The sequence below is a fragment of the Oncorhynchus kisutch genome, linkage group LG5, assembly GCF_002021735.2.
Source record: "Oncorhynchus kisutch isolate 150728-3 linkage group LG5, Okis_V2, whole genome shotgun sequence".
NCBI lineage: Eukaryota > Metazoa > Chordata > Actinopteri > Salmoniformes > Salmonidae > Oncorhynchus > Oncorhynchus kisutch.
In genome coordinates, this window is record NC_034178.2 from 54,625,077 (window position 1) to 54,644,060 (window position 18,984).

Genomic DNA, 18,984 nt, shown 5'->3' on the forward strand with positions numbered 1-18,984 from the left:
TAATTTGGTATATTTTAATTTAAAAGAACAGACATGAAGTAATACAAACTGGTCATACATTTTTACATTGGCCTAAAGAAAGCAGACATTGCACATGAAAAAATCATTGGTTTTCCAACAGCCACATCGGCCTAGGCTCCAGGCTTCGCACTCGTAGGTCAGGTGAAAGCCTGTGGCAGAGACTACATCTTCATTGACTAAAACGAGTATGTTTTGAGGCTGATGTAGCTTTCAAGGATATCTATTCCAAGGACATCAAGAGCCAAATGCTTTTGAGGTCAATACAGAGTGTAACCGGTGGGAATCACCAGTGACTGCTGCTTCCTCTGCCATCTCCTGTCTCTGACTGGCTGTTCCTGTATCCTTCCCTGGCTGTGTGTGCTTGGCTTTGCTAGCCTTTCTGGAAGAGCGGTACTGTCTGATGGCCTGTATGACATCTGGGGAAGTCCAGTGTTGATGGGTCAAGGCGTGTTGTATGGTGAAGGGCCCGTCTCGAGTGCGGCGAACTCCCTTACATACGGCCGTGCTGCGGAGCTCCAAGCCCACTTCATGCAGGATTCTGCACAGGTACCGCTGGGTTTCATTCAAACACTGCACCTCTGCGAGAGTGAGAAAACTGGTTCATGAAATGTACAAAACTGAATTAGCAAGTTTCAAGTTGTATTAGTCGTATGTATGGGACACACATGGTATACATTGTCCAACGAAATGCTTACTTGCAGGTTCCTTTTTGACATTGCATTAACAATATGAAATAGTAAAAAAATAAGAATATGAACATAAAGTAAATGGCAGTAGAATAGAATTAACATTTGAGAAATATGCATAATACAGATAGGCACAATTTATAGTACCATATTTACACATGTATTGGGAAAAGAGTGTCAAGTGTATAAATTGAATTAAGCACTGGGCAGTTCCACGGTAACATAACTGTATGTCAAACAAAAACCAATGATTGCAAAGTTAAACAAACCATACAACTATGCACAATAACTACGTTGAACTATTTATACTGTAGTTCTTGTGCATAGAGTTGTATGGCTTGTTTAACTTTGCAATCATTGGTTTTGTTTTGGCATACATTTTAAAGTGAAAAATCAGTCTCAGTGTCATCATGGAATTGCCCCACTATTCAAGAATACCGGATACATATCTAATGCAACACCCCGTTGCATTAGATATGTATCCGGTATTCTTGAATAGTGGGGCAATTCCATGATGACACTGACACTGAGACTGGTCTGTTGCAGTTCATCAGTTAGAAAGAGCCATGTGTCATGTCCTATTGCATGTGAGTGTGTCCCTGTGTCTTTGTGTGTGATCAAGTGTCTATCTAGCAGGGTGTTGTACAGTACAGGTGAAACTGGAGGTGGCAATACATTTACCCAAGGAAAAATGGGGTGGTTGGAAGTGTAATAAACGCAGGCCTGTCATAATAGGGGGAGACTTCCCGTCGGGACGCAGTTCCCCCTTCACAGCCAGCTCATAGGCCCCCTGGGTGCTCATGTCCACCTTAGAGTACCTGCCAGAACAAACAGTTATCATACACTGCTCCACACACTAGGTATAGCAAAAATAACAAATAAGCTTTCACTGGCACAGACAACTGACTGGCACTTATATCACAGCATTAGTTTGGTAAGTAATGGGGTTGAATTGGTACAGGTCTATGGGAATGCTCTAATTGCAATATACCTTGGTTCAGTGAGTAGATAAAGTAAGGTGAACAGAGAGGGATAAGAGGTGGACCACAGAACTAGAATGAATGGTGGACGTACGTGAGCAGGGCCTTCTGATTGGATCCTTGCATCATGGCCAGGACTCTCTCCAGCTTGTCCCGTGTAATGTGATCTGGAAGGCATGTCAAGGGTTGCTACACAGTCAAGATAATGTTTTTATAGATTCTGTATTTATTTCAATAAGGTGAAAGGCAAAAAAATAAAGTGCTGCTGTACCTACCATATGTGGTCCTCTCTATGAGGCGGCCTGTGTGAGAGAAATTATCTGTGGCCATCCCCAATTCACCTTCCAATGTATAATCCTGAATAAATGATCGAAAGTTGAACAAGAAATGCATCATGGCAATCTCAGCATTCTATCAGAACGATGCCATATGGATTTTCCACCTCCAATAAACTGTATGCTCTTTTACTTGTAACATAAATAGAGATGAACGCTTACTCTAGTGACATGAGATCTGTAGAGATCAGTCAGAGCCTTGTTTGACTGGCCAACACCTAGAACTGAGGAGAAACAGATGCCATGATGATGTACATGATCAAACATGAAAACTTATATCAGTGCAGTAATGCAGGCCCGATGTGGTTCAAATGAGCATATCCCTCAGCAATATACATAATTTTTTGTAATTTGGAGGACATGACAGAAAGTCCCACCTAGAACTCCAGAGGAGAATACGTCCAGGCGATGTCCCACTCCTACTCCTATGTGCTGGAACTCAGGTCCACTCACTGACAAGAAAACAGTAAGACCGTTATTGAATTCACACAGATCCAGCATCATTACGATATGGAGAGCCTCACCTTTAAAATACAAGTGAATGCACTTATAGGTTGTGTAAGGGACAGGTCATGAAAGACTTGGAAGTGATTGTACAGTGAACCTGAACATACCCAGAGGGTGATGAGCCAGAGCTGGGACAGAGGCTGCAGACAAGGTGAGCTCATTGGAACCCTCAGCCACAACACTGGTGGGCTCAGCCAGGAACTGGACCCGCTGACGAGGGGCTGGAGGAGGGGCAGCATTTATCCCTTTGGAAAGAGATTGCATCATCATCGGTCCCGTCTGACTCAGTTAGTAGAGCATGGTGGTTGAAATGCCAGGGTAGTGGGTTCAATTCCCAGCGGGACCAGGACAAATATTTTTTTTATGAAAATGTATGCTCTTGCTACTAAGTTGCTCTAGATAATCTGCTAAATGACTAGAAATGTAATATGTAAAATTATTCTCGAATTTCCTTCAACTGCACTGCTGTGAATGAACTGGACATGTGACAGGAAATCCCTTGCTGGCATTTCTTGTCAAGTGGTAAACCCATTAGGTAACAGCAGTAGCAATCATAACGTTACTACTAAACATGACCGGCTCTCTAAAATGTCGGGTAAGCAATACTTTCCTGTGGATATTTTGTCTCAAATTACGAGCAGCTATAGTGCAAACCGCACAGACAACAGGTAGAGTAAGCTTAAATGTAATTTTTTTCAACATTCAGGCTTGTAAGGTAACGTTACATTTACACGATTTTGCAGGCATTATTTCCAGGAGGAATATACCAATTCATTGTGTATTACAGCCTGATTAATCAAACTACAATTAAGCATGTAATTATCAAAATAACAACATGGGGGATTATGTTGCATTTGTAGTGCAAAAGTAAATGCTAGTGTCAGTAACGTTACAGTACCTTTGAGCAGGTTTGTCTCGATGGTATCCCGGACGAGTTTCCAGTGGACACCGGGGGGTTTGTAAATGGAAAACAATCCCTCTAGTTTATGAAACACGCGAACAGATGGCCTCGCCATGACACTAGATCTCAACAAATATTGTCCAGCATTTGTTACCCATAAACGGTGTTAAATAACGCTACACTTCGTGAAATTTCACATAAACGCAGTTCCAATCTGGCAATGTTTCACATCTCGACAATGTCAACATGTGGAACTAATGCGCACGCGTAGACGTGACTTGGATATTCCAGAACACTGCCACCTAACGAGCTGGAGTAGTTACTTCACTTGCCTTGGCCACGTTAACAAATGTTTCCTATGCCAATAAAGCCCTTGAATTGAATTTAAATTGAATTGTATTTATTTAACCTAAACCCAAATAAATAAATGTTAGTTAGAGTTATCAAAATAATAGAAAATAATAAAACTTTATTGTTCATTATGGCGATTAGGATTAAGGTCACACATCAAATCACATATTATTGGTCACATACACATGGTTAGCAGATGTTATTGCGAGTGTAGCGAAATGCCTGTGTTTCTAGTTCGACAGTGCAGCAATATCTAACAAGTAATCTAACAATTCCACAACAACTACCTAATAAAGGAATGGAATAAGAATATATACATCTAAATATATCAATGAGCAATGACCGAGCTGCATCGGCAAAATGCAATAGATGGTTTAAAATACAGTATATACTGTACATACAGTGGCGGTTCTAGCTTGTATGGCTCCCTTGGCAAACCCCCACTTTTGTGCCTAGCTCACAAACTAGAATCAGGGCACCCACTCCGACAAGGTTAATTGATCCACAGTCCCATAGGGTGACATATCATTGACGTGACATGCAAATGAGCGATAGAAAATTGATTGCGCAAATGTCACCATTCCAAATGTTTTTGTGCGGGCGCCAAATGCCGCCCATACCTAAATCCGCCACCCACTGTAAACATATGAGATGAGTAATGCAAGATATGTAAACATTATTAAAGTGACTAGTGATCGCAGAACGACAGATTTGCTCGGGGCTTTGAACTCGCAACCTTCCGGTTACTAGTCCAACACTCTAACCACTAGGCTACGCTGCGTGGTTAGAGAGAGTGTGTACAATCCACTTTCAAATTTGCGACGCACTTGGATTGAGACAAAACAAAACACATTTTTACGATATAACCAGGTGCGCAACTTTGGCTTTAGAAGTGTAGCATCGCTACAGCAATATTTGTGCTTAGCATATATGCATGTCCTGAAATGGGGTGTTATGGCTGTGCGTTGCTGGTGGAGAAGTCAGGTGCAGGAGAGCAGGGAGTATTGAACAAGCGCACACTTTATTATGGCAGTAGATAAAAAAAATAACAGAAGAATGCAGCTTCTTAAAAAAACTCCAGCCCACAAGGCAAAAGTGCAAGGCGCGAATCATGTTCAATACAAGACACTGTAAATACCAAAATAAACAAACTGTGCAAAAGACACAGAAACATGAAACCCAGTCTGGCGCGTAACGATTTCGCGCAAAGACATGGAGGGGAACAGAGGACTAAATACATGCAGTGTGATTAGGGAATGAAAACCAGGTGTGTATGGAACAAGACAAAACAAATGGAAATGTGAAAAATGGAGCCCGAACAAGGAGAGGGGCCGACTTCAGCGGAAGTCGTGACATGCAGACTTTGTGTTTGGAATGAATTGTAAGTTCTTGTTTCTAAGCTGCAATGTTATTCACCAACCATTTTTTTTGTTTTATTATTGATGTTTTTTATTTTTTATTATCCAGTCTGATAAACACTCAAAACAGCCTACCCGACCGCTCAGAGTCTTCCGAATGGTCCTAAAGCACACAGTTGCCTCATTTTGTATCACATTCCAATTTATAAAACTGGAGGGACAAAAATGGTATTTCAGAATGTGAGGGGTACATGTCCCCCCTGTTCCCAGTGAAAGTTGCACCCCCAGATATAACTATAAACAAAACAAAAAAATTCACGCAGGTGAGCTCGGGGTCTGGCAGCAATGCCGCGCCCCCAATGTCTCTTTAATTAGAAACATTATAATAAAACACACAGAACACTCAATGCATAATTAGTACAAAAAATATAAAGATGAGACCGCCTACCCTGTGTCCAGTGCTATATGTGACATTGTATCCACAAATCTCAAACTGTATGCTTGTGTCAGAGGAGTCGACTCCACTAGCCTCCAGCACTAGCCTAACCATGGAGCTTCAGCGGTAATGTCCTAAGGAATTTCAGTAGCCCAGTAATGTAATGTAAGGTTGCAAAAATCTGGTAACTTTCCCCAAATTCTCAGGGTTTCCAGAAATCCCAGGTATGGATTCCCAGTTTCGCAACACTAGTTCTGTGAAACTTCAGTGGTAGTGTTCTATGGGGCTTCAGGTAATGTCCTGAGATTTGGTGATTGATGAGTTTGAGTTTATTTTTATTTTTACAGGGACAGTGCACATTAATCAACATTTCAGTAAAAGTGCCGGTTTTAGCCAACCGGCTAATTTTCAACCGCAGTCCCTGGGCAGGTTATTAAAAACAATTACAATATAGACAATAGCAACATAGAACAAGCAAGACATAGCATACAGACAGAGCAACATAGGACAAGCAAGACGTAGCATACAGACAGAGCAGCATAAAACAAAAAGCAGCAAGACAAAATTCATAAAAGCAACAAAGTGTTTTTCCACACCTCACAAGCTACAGACAACAGACAACATGGAGTGGCAACACACAGCTAGGGACCATGTTCACAAATCTGATTGACCTTTAGCCATGTCTTCAAGCATTTTGTGAAAGTGTGATATGTGGTGCAGTTATGTGTGTCTGATGGCAGTGTATTCCAGACATGGGAAGCTCTCACAGAGAATGCAGATTTACTAAAGGTGCTTTTCCTTAGGGGAACTATACAGTCACCTCTCATGGCAGACCTTGTGGATCTGCTGCCATATGTCTGGGTTTTCTGTTTAACAAAAATATTGAGTGGAGGGGGAGCCAGGCCATTGAGGATCTTGAATACAAGACATGCGTCGGTGTATTGCACAAGATTTTCCCAACTCAAGAGCTCATGCTTTCTAAGGATGTGACAATGATGATGGCTATTGGGCTTCCTATCAAGCACTTTGAGAGCCTGTTTGTAGACAGACTGAATAGGTTTTAATGTTGTACAGCAAGCTTGGGCCCAACTAGTCAAGCAGTATGTTAAGTGGGGGAGTATCATAGATTTGAAGTACAGTTTTGCTACCTCTGTAGTCAAACAATTTCGTATAAATCGGAAATTAGCTAGGTTGAATTTGGTTATTTGAATTACCTTTTTCACATGCTTTTTAAAAGAGAGGTTGGAATCAAGTATGATGCCAAGGTACTTAAAATCGGATACCACCTGGAGCTTCTCCCCTGACACATAGACATCTGGCTCAGTAGCATCTGTTGCCCTCTTTGTGAAGAACATGCAAACAGTTTTTTTCACATTGAGATGCAAACACGAGTCACTGAGCCACTTTGTAACCTGGACCATTACAGTAGTGAGTTCTTGTGCAGCTTGTTGTTTGCTCTTTGCATGCACATATATCACTGTATCATCTGCATACATTTGAACTTCAGACCCAGTACAGACAGAAGGCAGATCATTAATGTACAGGCTGAACAGGAGGGGCCCCAGTATTGACCCTTGGGGCACGCCCACATCATAGCTACGAGTGGGCGACAGCTCATTGCTCACTCTGACACACTGAGTTCTGCCTTCAAGGTATGATTTCATCCATCTCAAGGCATCAGGGGAAAAGTTGAACAAAAAAGAAAGTTGATACAGACTTAGTGCAAATAGTTCTTAATTATTCAAATGGGTATGAAGAAAGGAACCACTGATCACTCCATCAAAGCAACTTGTGTGTGTGTGTAACGTGCGTGCATTACTGAGTATGTTTGTGCAAATTATCACTTTTCTGTAATGCCGCACAATTGAATTGAGCATAGGTATTCTGTGAACTGATCTGTAATTATTGATAGGTTTTATTCACACCTAAACATTATAAATCCTAAACGTTAATTTATAATTGACTCTGATGGGTTGCAGTCTTTGTGTAGGAGTCACAGGCCAGAGGTAAGTTTTTGTAATGGACTAATCAGGGAGCAAAAAGTGGGTGTGGAGAAAAGACATGGGAGAGGGTGCTCACACAGGTGCTCGGAGTCCAGAGGGCCATTGCCATAGCAACAAACGATGGCCATTTATTTATTTGTCAAGTTACATAACATTGATATCTCCATACCAGTTATATCGGAGTGTTTTCAGTGTAAAGTGAATTGTTGTCTGTGCCCTCTCTTTCACAGTGTGGTGTCTGTGCCACCTCTGCAGTGTGCTGTCTGTGCCTCCACTTTCACAGTGTGCTATCTGTGCCTCCTCTTTCATAGTGTGCTGTCTGTGCCCCTGCTTTCACACTGTGCTGTCTGTGCCTACTCTACTACAGTTTGTTGTGTGGCCCATGAAGGCTGTCAAGATCACTGTCCTTGGCTCAGAAAACAAAGGTTTCATTCATCACACTGACTTCTGAAACAACATGCAAAGCTCTGCGAAGCACACTATCAACAAACAGTATTATGTGATGAAACATTGCATATGTGAATATATCAAAACTTTCACATGTAACCCAACTCTTTTGAGAAACTACACAAACCAAACTATGGACACATGGGGAAAATGTATTAATAGTGTATTTGAAGTGGACAAGTTTTCTTTACAAAATGTTATATCCACCAAAGTCAAACGTTACAACACGTTCTAAACCGCTCTGATGACAAACACTTTTTTCCTTGTCTCCACTTGTCCACGTGGCTGCTGGCTGCGCTTCGCAAACCCTGAAAATATTGTGAAGTTTGACCACCATTTTCTGTTTTTGTAAGGACACAAAAAACAGAGGCAGTGGGAAAAACAATTCAGGTAAATAAATACACTTTTAAAATGTTAAAAGACAATATATTATTAGCTAGTTAGATAGCTGTAGGCCAGTAGGTCACATTGTTGGCTAACTAAAATTAGCTGCTAGCTAGCTAACTGTACACACTGTTTAGCTAAGTTAATTAAATTGTTATTCATTTTTTTTCTCCTTTGCACCTCAGTATCTCCACTTGCACATTCATCTTCTGCACATATATCACTCCAGTGTTAAATTGCAATATTGTAATTATTTTGCCACTACGGCCTATTTATTGCTTTACCTCCCTAATCTTTCCTCATTTGCACACACTGTATATAGATTTTTTTCTATTGTGTTATTGACTGTACGTTTATTTATCCCACGTGTAACTCTGTGTTGTTGTTTGTGTCACACTGCTTTGCTTTATCCCGGCCAGGTCTCAGTTGTAAATGAGAACTTGTTCTCAACTGTCCTACCTGGTTAAATTAAGATGAATTACAATGCAAAAAATAAATACAAATGTCATCAAGCTACACTCGTAGAAAAAGGTTTCCAAAAGGGTTCTTCAGCTGTCCCCATAGGATAACCATTTTTGGTTCCAGGTAGAACCATTTTTGGTTTCAGGTAGAATCCTTTTGGAACCCTCTGTGGAAAGGGTTCTTCATGAAGCCAAAAAGGGGTTTTCAAAGTGTACTGCTATGGGGACAGCCGAGTAACAGCTACACTCTTAGAAAAAAAGGTGCTAACTTCCTATTAGTTAGCTATCTTGATGTAATCATTGTAAATTAAAAACACAGTCTCCAAATGCATTTGTAGATAACAGCCATGGAAAATTGGGTGAAATTGCAGATCCATCTGTCATTTAAAGGGAGAGTGTAGGCTACTGGATAGGGCAGGTAATTTTGTGGGAGGACATTACATAAAGATTCTCTAGTTTCAGCCCCTAGAGGGGAAATCTTTGAGGACAGAGAGATAATAGCAACATAATATAGAGTGCTCTCTAATTTGTGTATAATGCCTGTTTTCTTTGTGATGGTTTCGGTCCTTAGAAATGGAAAGTTGTGAAGGCAGATGAAGAGAGAGGTCCCAATGAATGTCCCTAGAGACTAAGGATATATCCTATATGGCATGGGTTATATGTGTAGGCCTACCTATGTTAGCAAATGTTGTATACAAAAATATAGTTAAACATCACACACAATGTATAAACCTATTACAATTGGAGCAGGCCAACCCTGCTTGTGGTCTGCCAGGTGTGCAAGGGTTCTGTTTCAGCCCAGCAATAACACAGCTGATTTAACTTATCAAATTTAATGAGTATATAATCAAGTGTGCTTTTGCTGGTCTGGAAAAGAAGTCGGCTCACCTAGTAGATCAGGGATCAGTGGAGCAAGGTTGGCCACCACTGGTATGGAGTTTTTTTGTTCACTTGAAATTATGCTTCAGTAATTATAGTCTACTTACCACTTAATTATCTATTGTTGTTTAGACTAAGATGTCTAATCTTTACATACAAGTTAGCTTATTTGTATGTTTTGAAGTGATGAAGTGTTAATTCTTTGAAGTAAAGTGTTTAACCTTCTTTTAAATGTTAAACTATTATTCAAAAGTAACCCGTGTCTGTTGATTAATCACATATCACAATCTGCAATAAATAGGGGAGGGGGTTCTGTCTATAATGTGTCTGTGTTTATGTGTTGTATTCTCAATTGAACATTTCCTTTTTGTCTATTTGTAAGATCTCAAATCTGTTTTATTTGACTGTCACTTTCTCTCATTATGTCAGCTATGTGAATCCATTTAGCAGCTTATCATTTGGCATGCATCACCAATGCAGCCATATCTACAGTATGATGGCATTACTGGGCTTATGTGCATCTGTCATCTGAGGCAGAGAATAGCTGAACTCACACATTGTTTACATGTTGAGCAATACACTGAGTATACAAATATTAAGAACACCTGATCTTTACATTACATAAACTGACCAGGTAAATCGAGGTGAAAGCTATGATCCCTTATTGATGTCACTTGTTAAATCCACTTCAATCAGCATAGATGAAGGGGGGGAGACTGTAACAGACAGGTTCAAGAATGATTTTTAAGGCTTGAGACAATTGGGACATGGATTGTGTACGTGTGCCATTCAGAGCATGAATGGGAAAGACAAAAAATGTAAGCACCTTTGAAAGGGGTATTGAAAACTCAATATTAGAATGGTGTTCGTAATGTTTGGTATACTCAGTGTATTTTCTCAATTTAAAATGATACCAGTAGACAATGTATATGAGGCAAACCATATACTAGATTTTGTACATGCCCTGTAAGTGCTGACATATAAAATTGTTTAGTGTAAATCCAAGCTGTGTTATCGAGGTACTAATAAAGGAGAATTAGGCTACAGGAGATGAGCATTACAGGTGACATTTTATGAGGTTCATTTTATTTTATTTCCTTTATTTGAGCAAAGTTTCTAGCAAAATTATTGCAGTTCCCATAAATAGAAAACCTCCCACTAATAGTACATGGCTGCTTCATGTATCACTGACTCTGGATAAGCTTGTGTGGCAAACACAGCTAACATTTTAGGTCAAATTAAAGGTTAGCTTTACAATCGTGAGAGGATTTAAACTAGCTAATAGCTAGCTAGTTAATTATGCCTAGGTAGTTTACAAGGTTAGCTGACCTTTCTCTAAACAAACCTCATTGTGGCTAGATACTTGTCTCTCATGCTAGCCTTTACAGCCAAATATCATTTCAGAAACATCAACATAACAATATTGATATGGCCAGCTTTGTAGACCATTTCTCTCCTCTTGCTGCATGTTTAGCTCATCTCGAAATAACAGAGAAAAATGTTTTGTCACCCGTGCTTGTTTTGTTGACATTTTAATCCTCAGTGTTGATCCTATGGCACTAATCTGGTGAGCACCTATAGAGTACCACAGTATGAGTCATAATACCTATCAAACCTAGCGGTCAAACAAGGAAATGGTTCCAATAGTTTTTCCACCATTCATTTTTCACATAAGGGATTTTAGGAACACTTAAAATAAGGGCTGTGTTTCATGTAGGCCTACCCTGGCGTGATGTTTTGATAACAGTGTAAATCTCTCTAGGACAAAGTGACTTTTATCAATATATTTGCCTGTATTTACCACCCAAAAATGAAATGCTAATTAGCTGCTAATGTGAAGAACTACAAATGCCATCATGATCTGGATGAGTCTGACGACTTGAGGCAAAGGTAAGAATCTCTGGATTAACTAGATCATATTAACAAAATGTTGTAATTAATAAACTAGCTACATTTCTTTAAATTCACAATTCTGTGAACTTTCTTGTGCAAGTTTTAAGTTGACTCAATACCTGTTAGCAAACGTGTCAGCTCGAGATGACATGCAGAAGCTTGCAGGGATTTGTAGTCTTGCATAATGTCTACTTTGGAGCTTGCAGGGATTTGTAGTCTTGCATAATGTCTACTTTAATGCTAATTAGCATTTTCGAATTTGAGAGTAAATAGAGGCAAATATATTGATAAATGTCACCTTGTCCGAGAGAGATTTACATGGTTATCAAAACGTCACGCCAGGGTAAGCCTACACAAAACACAGCCCTTAATTTAAGTGTTTCATAAATTAGCTATGGGGAAAAATTTATGGTGGAAAAACGATTGGAACCTTTTCCCTGTTTGACCGATAGGTTTTATGGGTATCATGACACCTCCACTGTGGGGCTATATTGAGGAATGTATTGACCCTGAGGGTAGGGCTTGGTTTTAGTGGTTTCAGTAAAGATAAGAGACCTGCCCTGTGTGCAAGTGCAAAGTCAAGTGTTGAACGCTCAAACATTTGTCTTTCATGGTTATTTCAAAGGCAGCATTGTCAGCATTACGTCAAGCATGAGACATCACATACTTCAAATGTCCACATATTCAATGTATTCAAATTCGTGAGTAGCTGTGAGGGCTCTAACATTACATTTCAGCCTACCACTTGAGGAAGAAAGATGACAAATTGTACAGTGTATCAGATCTTGGGAGGAAGAGAGAGAGTGAGTTTATTAGGGATACGTGAGGTAGGGAGGGAAAGAGTGAGAGAGGGAGGGTGAGTGAGAGAGAGAGAGAGAGAGTGCGTAAGTGATAGTCAGTGAGAGCACAAGAGAAAGGGGGAGAACGCCTATACTCTGGTCAGTGTAAGATCTTGCAAAACATTTCTAAGGTAACGCATCTGTTTCTAATTTGACCTGGGGGTCAGAGAGAAGAGATCACAGAGAAGAAACTTCTGTGACGGTAAGTCCAGTTGTTTTGACCATGTTGGACCTTGGAGGATCAAGTGGAAAACTCCTGTCGTCATCTCATGTTTTAATAGAAGAGTTCAGGGGCTTTCTCTGTTAATGGTTGACTACTAGTCAGTCACTGCTCCTATTTGTCTTTCATGGTTATTTCAAAGGCAGCATTATCTGTTCAATACGTTAGGCAAAATTCTCTCATGTTAACATCTTTATAATAGCACTATGCAGTAAACCAAGACAAAACTATACTGTTAAGCGATATGTACATTTTGGATGTACAGACAGCATTTTAAGATCACATAATGTACAATAGTCTTTGTCAGTTCTTTACACCTTTGGAGAAGAGGAGACAGTGGCATAGGAGACAAGTGGCATAAATACATTAAACTCACAATTGCTGTGGTAAAATCTGAATCAGAATATATATATATATATAATATGTATATATATATATTGTCCTTGCCAACTCTGTAACGAGTCTGATAAGAATCTGATAAAATAAAGCAGATACATCAGATAAGATATACATTATTTTGGGATAGACTGTGTACATTGTGCTTATTTATAGAAACTAGTACTGTTATAATGTTATAAATAATGTTATATTTATGAATGAAGATCGATGACAATGTAATATTTCACACTGATGGCATGAAAAAAAACTCCAGTGTAATTTGTTTTTATAATCAAAGGATTGATTTTAGAGAGACAGTTGATTAGTTCTCAACAAATTTGCCATGTGTGTGTATGTTTGTCCGGGAGAGTGGGCTTACGTGTGTTTGGAATGAAGATGTCCCTGGTAAAACAGATGTTCTCTTTCGCGATGGTGGCATAAAAACAAGACCAAAGTGTAATTTACTCTGTGTGTGTGTGTGCATGTGTGTGTGCATGTGTGTGTGTGTCCGGGAGAGTGGCGTTACAGGTGTGTTTGGAATGAAGCTGTCAATGGGGAAACAGGTTGCGCTGGCTGCAGTGGTGGTAGTGATGGGATGCGTGGGCATCATCGCTCTAATCCTCACATTAGTTCAGCACCACTTGGTGGATCTCCCCCATCGCATGCAGGTGATGACGAAAAACTGTTACCTGGATTGTAACTACAGTAATTGGGGAATATTCACTCTGGGAACTCACCCATGTAAAATCCTAAAATCCACCTTAAAAATCGACGTTTTTCATGTTGAAATCATTTGACTTTGGGAACGCCGTTCCAATGCGTTCCCTCCTAATTCCACCCTTGACCCGTTTGGATATCACATTTCCTTCATCATTTCTCAGACATCAATGTTACTTCACAAAGCACATACCTCACAGGATGCAACAGGGCCCCTGTCAAGCTCCCAATATGGGACAATATTCAACAATAATATGGGAGAGTAGGTACTCAAAAATGTCAAAAACATTCATATGGGACTTTATGAAAAATGTATATTTATGAGATTGTCCCAGTAAGGACGAAGTACTCTTAGTTTTTCTCTCTCTGTTGGTATTTGACTTCTCTGTCTCTGTGTGTCCTTCAGTATGGGATGGTGTTCGATGCTGGATCCACACACACTTCTCTCTACATGTACCGTTGGCCTGGCAACAAAGAAAACAACACTGGGGTGGTGTCACAGATGCTGGTTTGTGATGTTGACGGTCAGTGCTGAGTGCTGTCAGTGAACCATTATTACTACTCTATTATTTGATCTCTTAAGGGTGAATACTAACTTCTACGTAAGGCGAATCTTCACTTAGTCATGCAATGACGTTAAGGTTTAAAAATTCCAGTAACTTTCCCAAAATTCCCAGGTTTTGGAATGGTTTTGGAATGTAGAGGGAATAAGCTGCAGGGGCAGCCTCCAACCTGGAGTTCCTCATCTGGGAAAGTTACCGGAATTTGTCAATCAAAATTGATGTCAATGGGAGAGTAGTTAGGATTTGCCCCTAGAAGGTAGAAGTTAGAATATGCCCTTAAGTCATCTTACACCTATTTTCATGGCAGCTTGATCGCAAGGGCCAAGACAAATCACCCAGTACCACCCAGTAATGGTTGTCACATAAAAAAATATACCAGTTACTCACACCCCTGTCCCCTGCTTGTCCGTAGGAGATGGCATCTCTAGCTATGCCCAGGACCCACCTGGTGCAGGGCTCAGTCTGAGGAAGTGCCTGGAAAGTGCACTGGCAGCCGTCCCTGCAAACCAGCAGAGGGAAACTCCTGTGTACCTTGGTGCTACCGCTGGCATGCGACTCTTGCAGTAAGCCAAGACTGCGCGGTGTTATCTTGATAGGTGTAATCATTTTCATTTACCTCATCCCAATACTACGACTTTATGAATGAATGTGCAAGGAAAACCTCCCACTAATCTATGTGGTGACTACACTCTAAGAATAAAAAGGTGCTATCTAGAACCTATAACTGTTCTTCGGCTGTCCACATAGGAGACCCTTTTTGAAGAACCATTTTGGTTCCAGGACGATCCCTTTTGGGTTCCATGTAAAACCCTTTCCACAGAGGGCTCTACCTGGAACCACAAAGCTTTTGGAACCCTTTTTTCTGAGTGTATTTAACCTCCTGTACATTATGACTGTGTGATGTATGCTCTTTCAGGCTGCAGAACTTGGTTTTAATAATAAAGTAGCATTTATGAAATCTACTTTCAATGTCCGTCAAGAGTGGCTGAATATTTTCCTCTCCTCAGGCTACAGAATCACACCCAGTCTTATCAGGTGTTGGAGCAGGTAACCAAGGTGATCCAGGGGTATCCCTTTGACTTCCGGGGGGCACGGATCCTATCTGGGATGGAGGAAGGGGCTTACGGATGGATCACCATCAACTATCTACAAGAGAGCTTCATCAAGGTGTGTATGAGAGGTATTGACATGTTGAATGCACCAAGCTGTCTGTCTAAACTACTTGCACATAGCTTGGCCACCCATACATAGCCCACAAGACATGCCACAAGAGGTCTCTTCACAGTCCCCAAGTACAGAACAGACTATGGGAGGCACACAGTACCTCATAGAGCCATGACTACATGGACCTCTATTCCACATCAAGTAACTGACACAAGCAGTAAAATTTGATTTAAAAAACAGATTAAAAAAAACACCTTATGGAACAGCAGGGACTGTGAAGCAACACAAACATTGGCACAGACACATGCATACACACTCACACACATACACGATAACATACGCACTATACATACACATGGATTTAGTACAGTAGATATGTGGTAGTGGTGGAGTAGGGGCCTTAGGGCACACAGTGTGTTGTGAAATCTGTGACTGTATTGTAATGTTTTTAACATTAACATTAAACTGCCTTAATTTCGCTGGACCCCAGGAAGAGTAGCTGCTGCTTTGGCTAATGGGGATCAATAAAAAATATGAATACAAATGTAGGGAACGCGCACACGCACCCACACTCACACTCCCGAATGGTGTCAACCTTGTTTAGGCTAAATTAACAGAGGTTTGTGGATATACAGTAGTAGTACCATTTATAACCACTGTAAAAGCTTGGTATAATGGTGAATTGCAGGTTTTTGCAGCTTAACATTATAGCTAACATACAGTATTTGTACTTCTCCTGAGCAGCACACCTTTGAGGGAGAATGGGTGAGCCCTAAAGGAAGGAAGATCTGGGGCGCCCTGGACATGGGAGGTTCTTCTACCCAGATATCCTTTACCCCCGGCCAACCTGTACAGGACCCTGCCTCCGCCCTGGGACCCAAGCTCTATGGTTACCAATATGAAGTGTACACACACAGCTACCTGTGCTATGGCAAGGAACAGGCCATGAGGCAGCTACGGGTTAATCTACTGAAGGTACTGTGAATAGTTGTCTGGTCACCTGTTAGATATGACTCAAAGAAATTGCAGAATGGTTTTGGGTACTGTAAAAATGCCAGGTAAACTTCCCCTACATGTCGATATAAAACCAGTTTTCAGGAATAGAAACGTGTAAACAGGCAGTAGTGTTTTGGCCTTACCCAGGCCTTCTTTAAAGCTAAGATCTGCGTAAGTTGAAACAGTGCCACTGGATGCCTCAGGTGCATTTATTATTGTTTTTAGATTTAAAAAAATTGTAACTGGTCAGAGGAGCATCCTGCATCGTGGTATAAATAATCATAGTACATACTCTGCTGTTTTATTGCACGTGCAATGGTGTCCGAGGGGAAAAAACAATGTTCGTTGTTTAAAGTAGCCACTTTGTTGTTATCGCAAACAGACATGGCAGTTTCACTGCTATGGATTCCAGCTTTTAAGCACATGATAAATATCTTTGGGCCAATCTAATTACCCAAAATCTGTTTGACTGAATGCTTCTCAGTTTATGGCTGTTTAAAGGGCTGTTTTTCTTTTGATTCAAGCAAACTTCCTCCTCTCTTAGATGAGTGGGTCTACCCGCCCAGTCAAGCACCCCTGCTACCACCTGGGCTACAACATAACCCTGACTCTGGGTGACCTCTATGACTCCCCCTGCATTGCCAGACCTGTGACCTTTGACCCAGCCTCAGAGGTGACCTTCACAGGGACCAGTGAGCCACTGCGGTGTCTCAACCAGATGAAGAACATCATGAACCTGACTGACTGCTCCCTGGCTCCTGACTGTGGCTTCAACGGGGTATACCAGCCCCCAGTCAGTGGCGACTTCTTTGTGAGTGTTCATCCTATATCTACACAAAGCCCACTCAACTGGCACTCCAGGCAGGCTCATCAAACACTCCAATTTGAAACATTGTACAGTACAGTATATATTGTCACCATCATACTGTTGCTTCTCCCTAGGCTTTCTCAACATACTATTACACCTTTGACTTCCTTGGTCTGGCTCCTCAGTCCTCTCTGGCTCAGGCTACCACAACTATAGACACATTCTGTAGAAGGACCTGGGACTCGGTGAGATATAGAGACCTCTGCTGACCTTCCACATTACCAGTACACTTCCTAAAACCGAGCGGCATCTCGTTGTTGTTGGCAATCAAGCCTACTAATGTTGTGTCATCACAACAGTGGTTTGATAGAAATAGGAGACAGAGAATATTAAGGTAGCCTGTAATTAAAACATTTGAGAGGGCCCATCTCTGCAAGCAAAAAAGCCTTGTAATTGAAATACTGCATAATGGCACAGCATTTCATAAACTTTAATAGATCTAAAACAAGTGTCATTTATATTTACAATGCATTTATCCAAACAGATTAATAATTTACCTACTGTAGCTCTTATCAAGTTGTAAATTACAGTGCATGGAGAATGGTGTTATTTCTATCAGAAAAATATATTTGATGCTTTTTCCACTTGGGACCGGTAGGTAGACGCCACGTTATTCATGGTTTCCTCACATGTAAAGGTGGTGGAATTATTAGGGAAATAAGTCAAGGTCAGAATACAGCATATCTGTCTACACACCTTCATTTATTTGATCGCCACCCCCAACAAATAGGGGGTGAATAGCATGCTATTCTCACGCTTAAGTTCAAGGTCAGAATACACATAGAGAGAAAAGTGCATAAAAAGGGAATTATGTTCCATTTACGCCACTGATGAAGACAGCTTGTCTGTCGAAACGTTGGTTATTAGGTTATTCAATTATTGCATCTGAGCTCCTAGAGTGTGTGGCTCTCCTTTTCTTTTTCATATGTTTTACTCCGCAAGCCAGCACCTCACCTAAACAGGTGTGCTTTTCTTTCACCTCCATGTACACCACTTACCTCGGGTCAGAATCGGCCCCAATGTTACTACAACTTTGTTTGTGATAATATCAATTATTTTGGCAGCTCAAGACAGAGTATAGTGAAAAGGACAAGTACCTTCGTGATTACTGTGCCTCAGCAAACTACATAATGACAGTACTACTAGACGGCTACAAGTTCAACCAGACCTGGGGAAATATATACTTCCAGAGACAGGTGTGTGCTTAACTATACACTTGTGTATTGACATATGTAAAACATCAACATCCAATTCGAAAGATTTTGCTTCAGGACACAGAATGAAAGACATTTTACCACAGAAATCATGAAAAAAGGAATGTTCTTGTATGGCAGTCAATGTGAATAGCTGTGCTGCCTTAATGAAGCTGTGTGTCTATCGTATAAAGTCGTGGGCAAAGGTTTTGAGAATGACACAAATATTAATTTTCACAAAGTCTGCTGCCTCAGTTTGCATGATGGCAATTTGCATACACTCCAGAATGTTATGAAGAGTGATCAGATGAATTGCAATTAATTACAAAGTCCCTCTTTGCCATGCAAACAAACTGAATTCCCCCAAAATATTTCCACTGCATTTCAGCCCTGCCACAAAAAAG

General features: G+C 40.7%; 2 protein-coding genes across 4 annotated transcripts in view; one reads left to right on the plus strand and one right to left on the minus strand.

Moving 5' to 3' along the window:
- trub2 (TruB pseudouridine (psi) synthase family member 2) lies at positions 1–3,729 on the minus strand. The gene is made up of 8 exons (XM_020483684.2): positions 3,428–3,729; positions 2,637–2,774; positions 2,400–2,474; positions 2,185–2,246; positions 1,963–2,044; positions 1,782–1,854; positions 1,389–1,525; positions 1–599 (listed from the first exon to the last, which is right to left on the minus strand). Exons 1-8 carry the CDS (start codon positions 3,543–3,545, stop codon positions 256–258), a joined length of 1,029 nt encoding a protein of 342 aa, XP_020339273.1. The 5' UTR covers positions 3,546–3,729; the 3' UTR covers positions 1–255.
- Positions 3,068–18,984, plus strand: part of entpd8 (ectonucleoside triphosphate diphosphohydrolase 8) — a 19,213-nt gene continuing 3,296 nt past the window's right edge. Inside the window, exons 1-9 of one of the 3 annotated variants that reach the window (XM_031825427.1) lie at positions 3,068–3,124; positions 13,608–13,747; positions 14,203–14,320; positions 14,772–14,922; positions 15,367–15,526; positions 16,268–16,498; positions 17,064–17,330; positions 17,462–17,572; positions 18,452–18,583. In XM_031825427.1, the coding sequence (XP_031681287.1) occupies positions 3,118–3,124; positions 13,608–13,747; positions 14,203–14,320; positions 14,772–14,922; positions 15,367–15,526; positions 16,268–16,498; positions 17,064–17,330; positions 17,462–17,572; positions 18,452–18,583 (1,317 nt within the window). In that variant the 5' untranslated portion in view covers positions 3,068–3,117. Of the gene's footprint in view, positions 3,125–12,514; positions 12,684–13,607; positions 13,748–14,202; positions 14,321–14,771; positions 14,923–15,366; positions 15,527–16,267; positions 16,499–17,063; positions 17,331–17,461; positions 17,573–18,451; positions 18,584–18,984 lie in introns of those variants that run through there. The other 2 variants (XM_020483688.2, XM_031825428.1) reach the window with 2 other exon arrangements.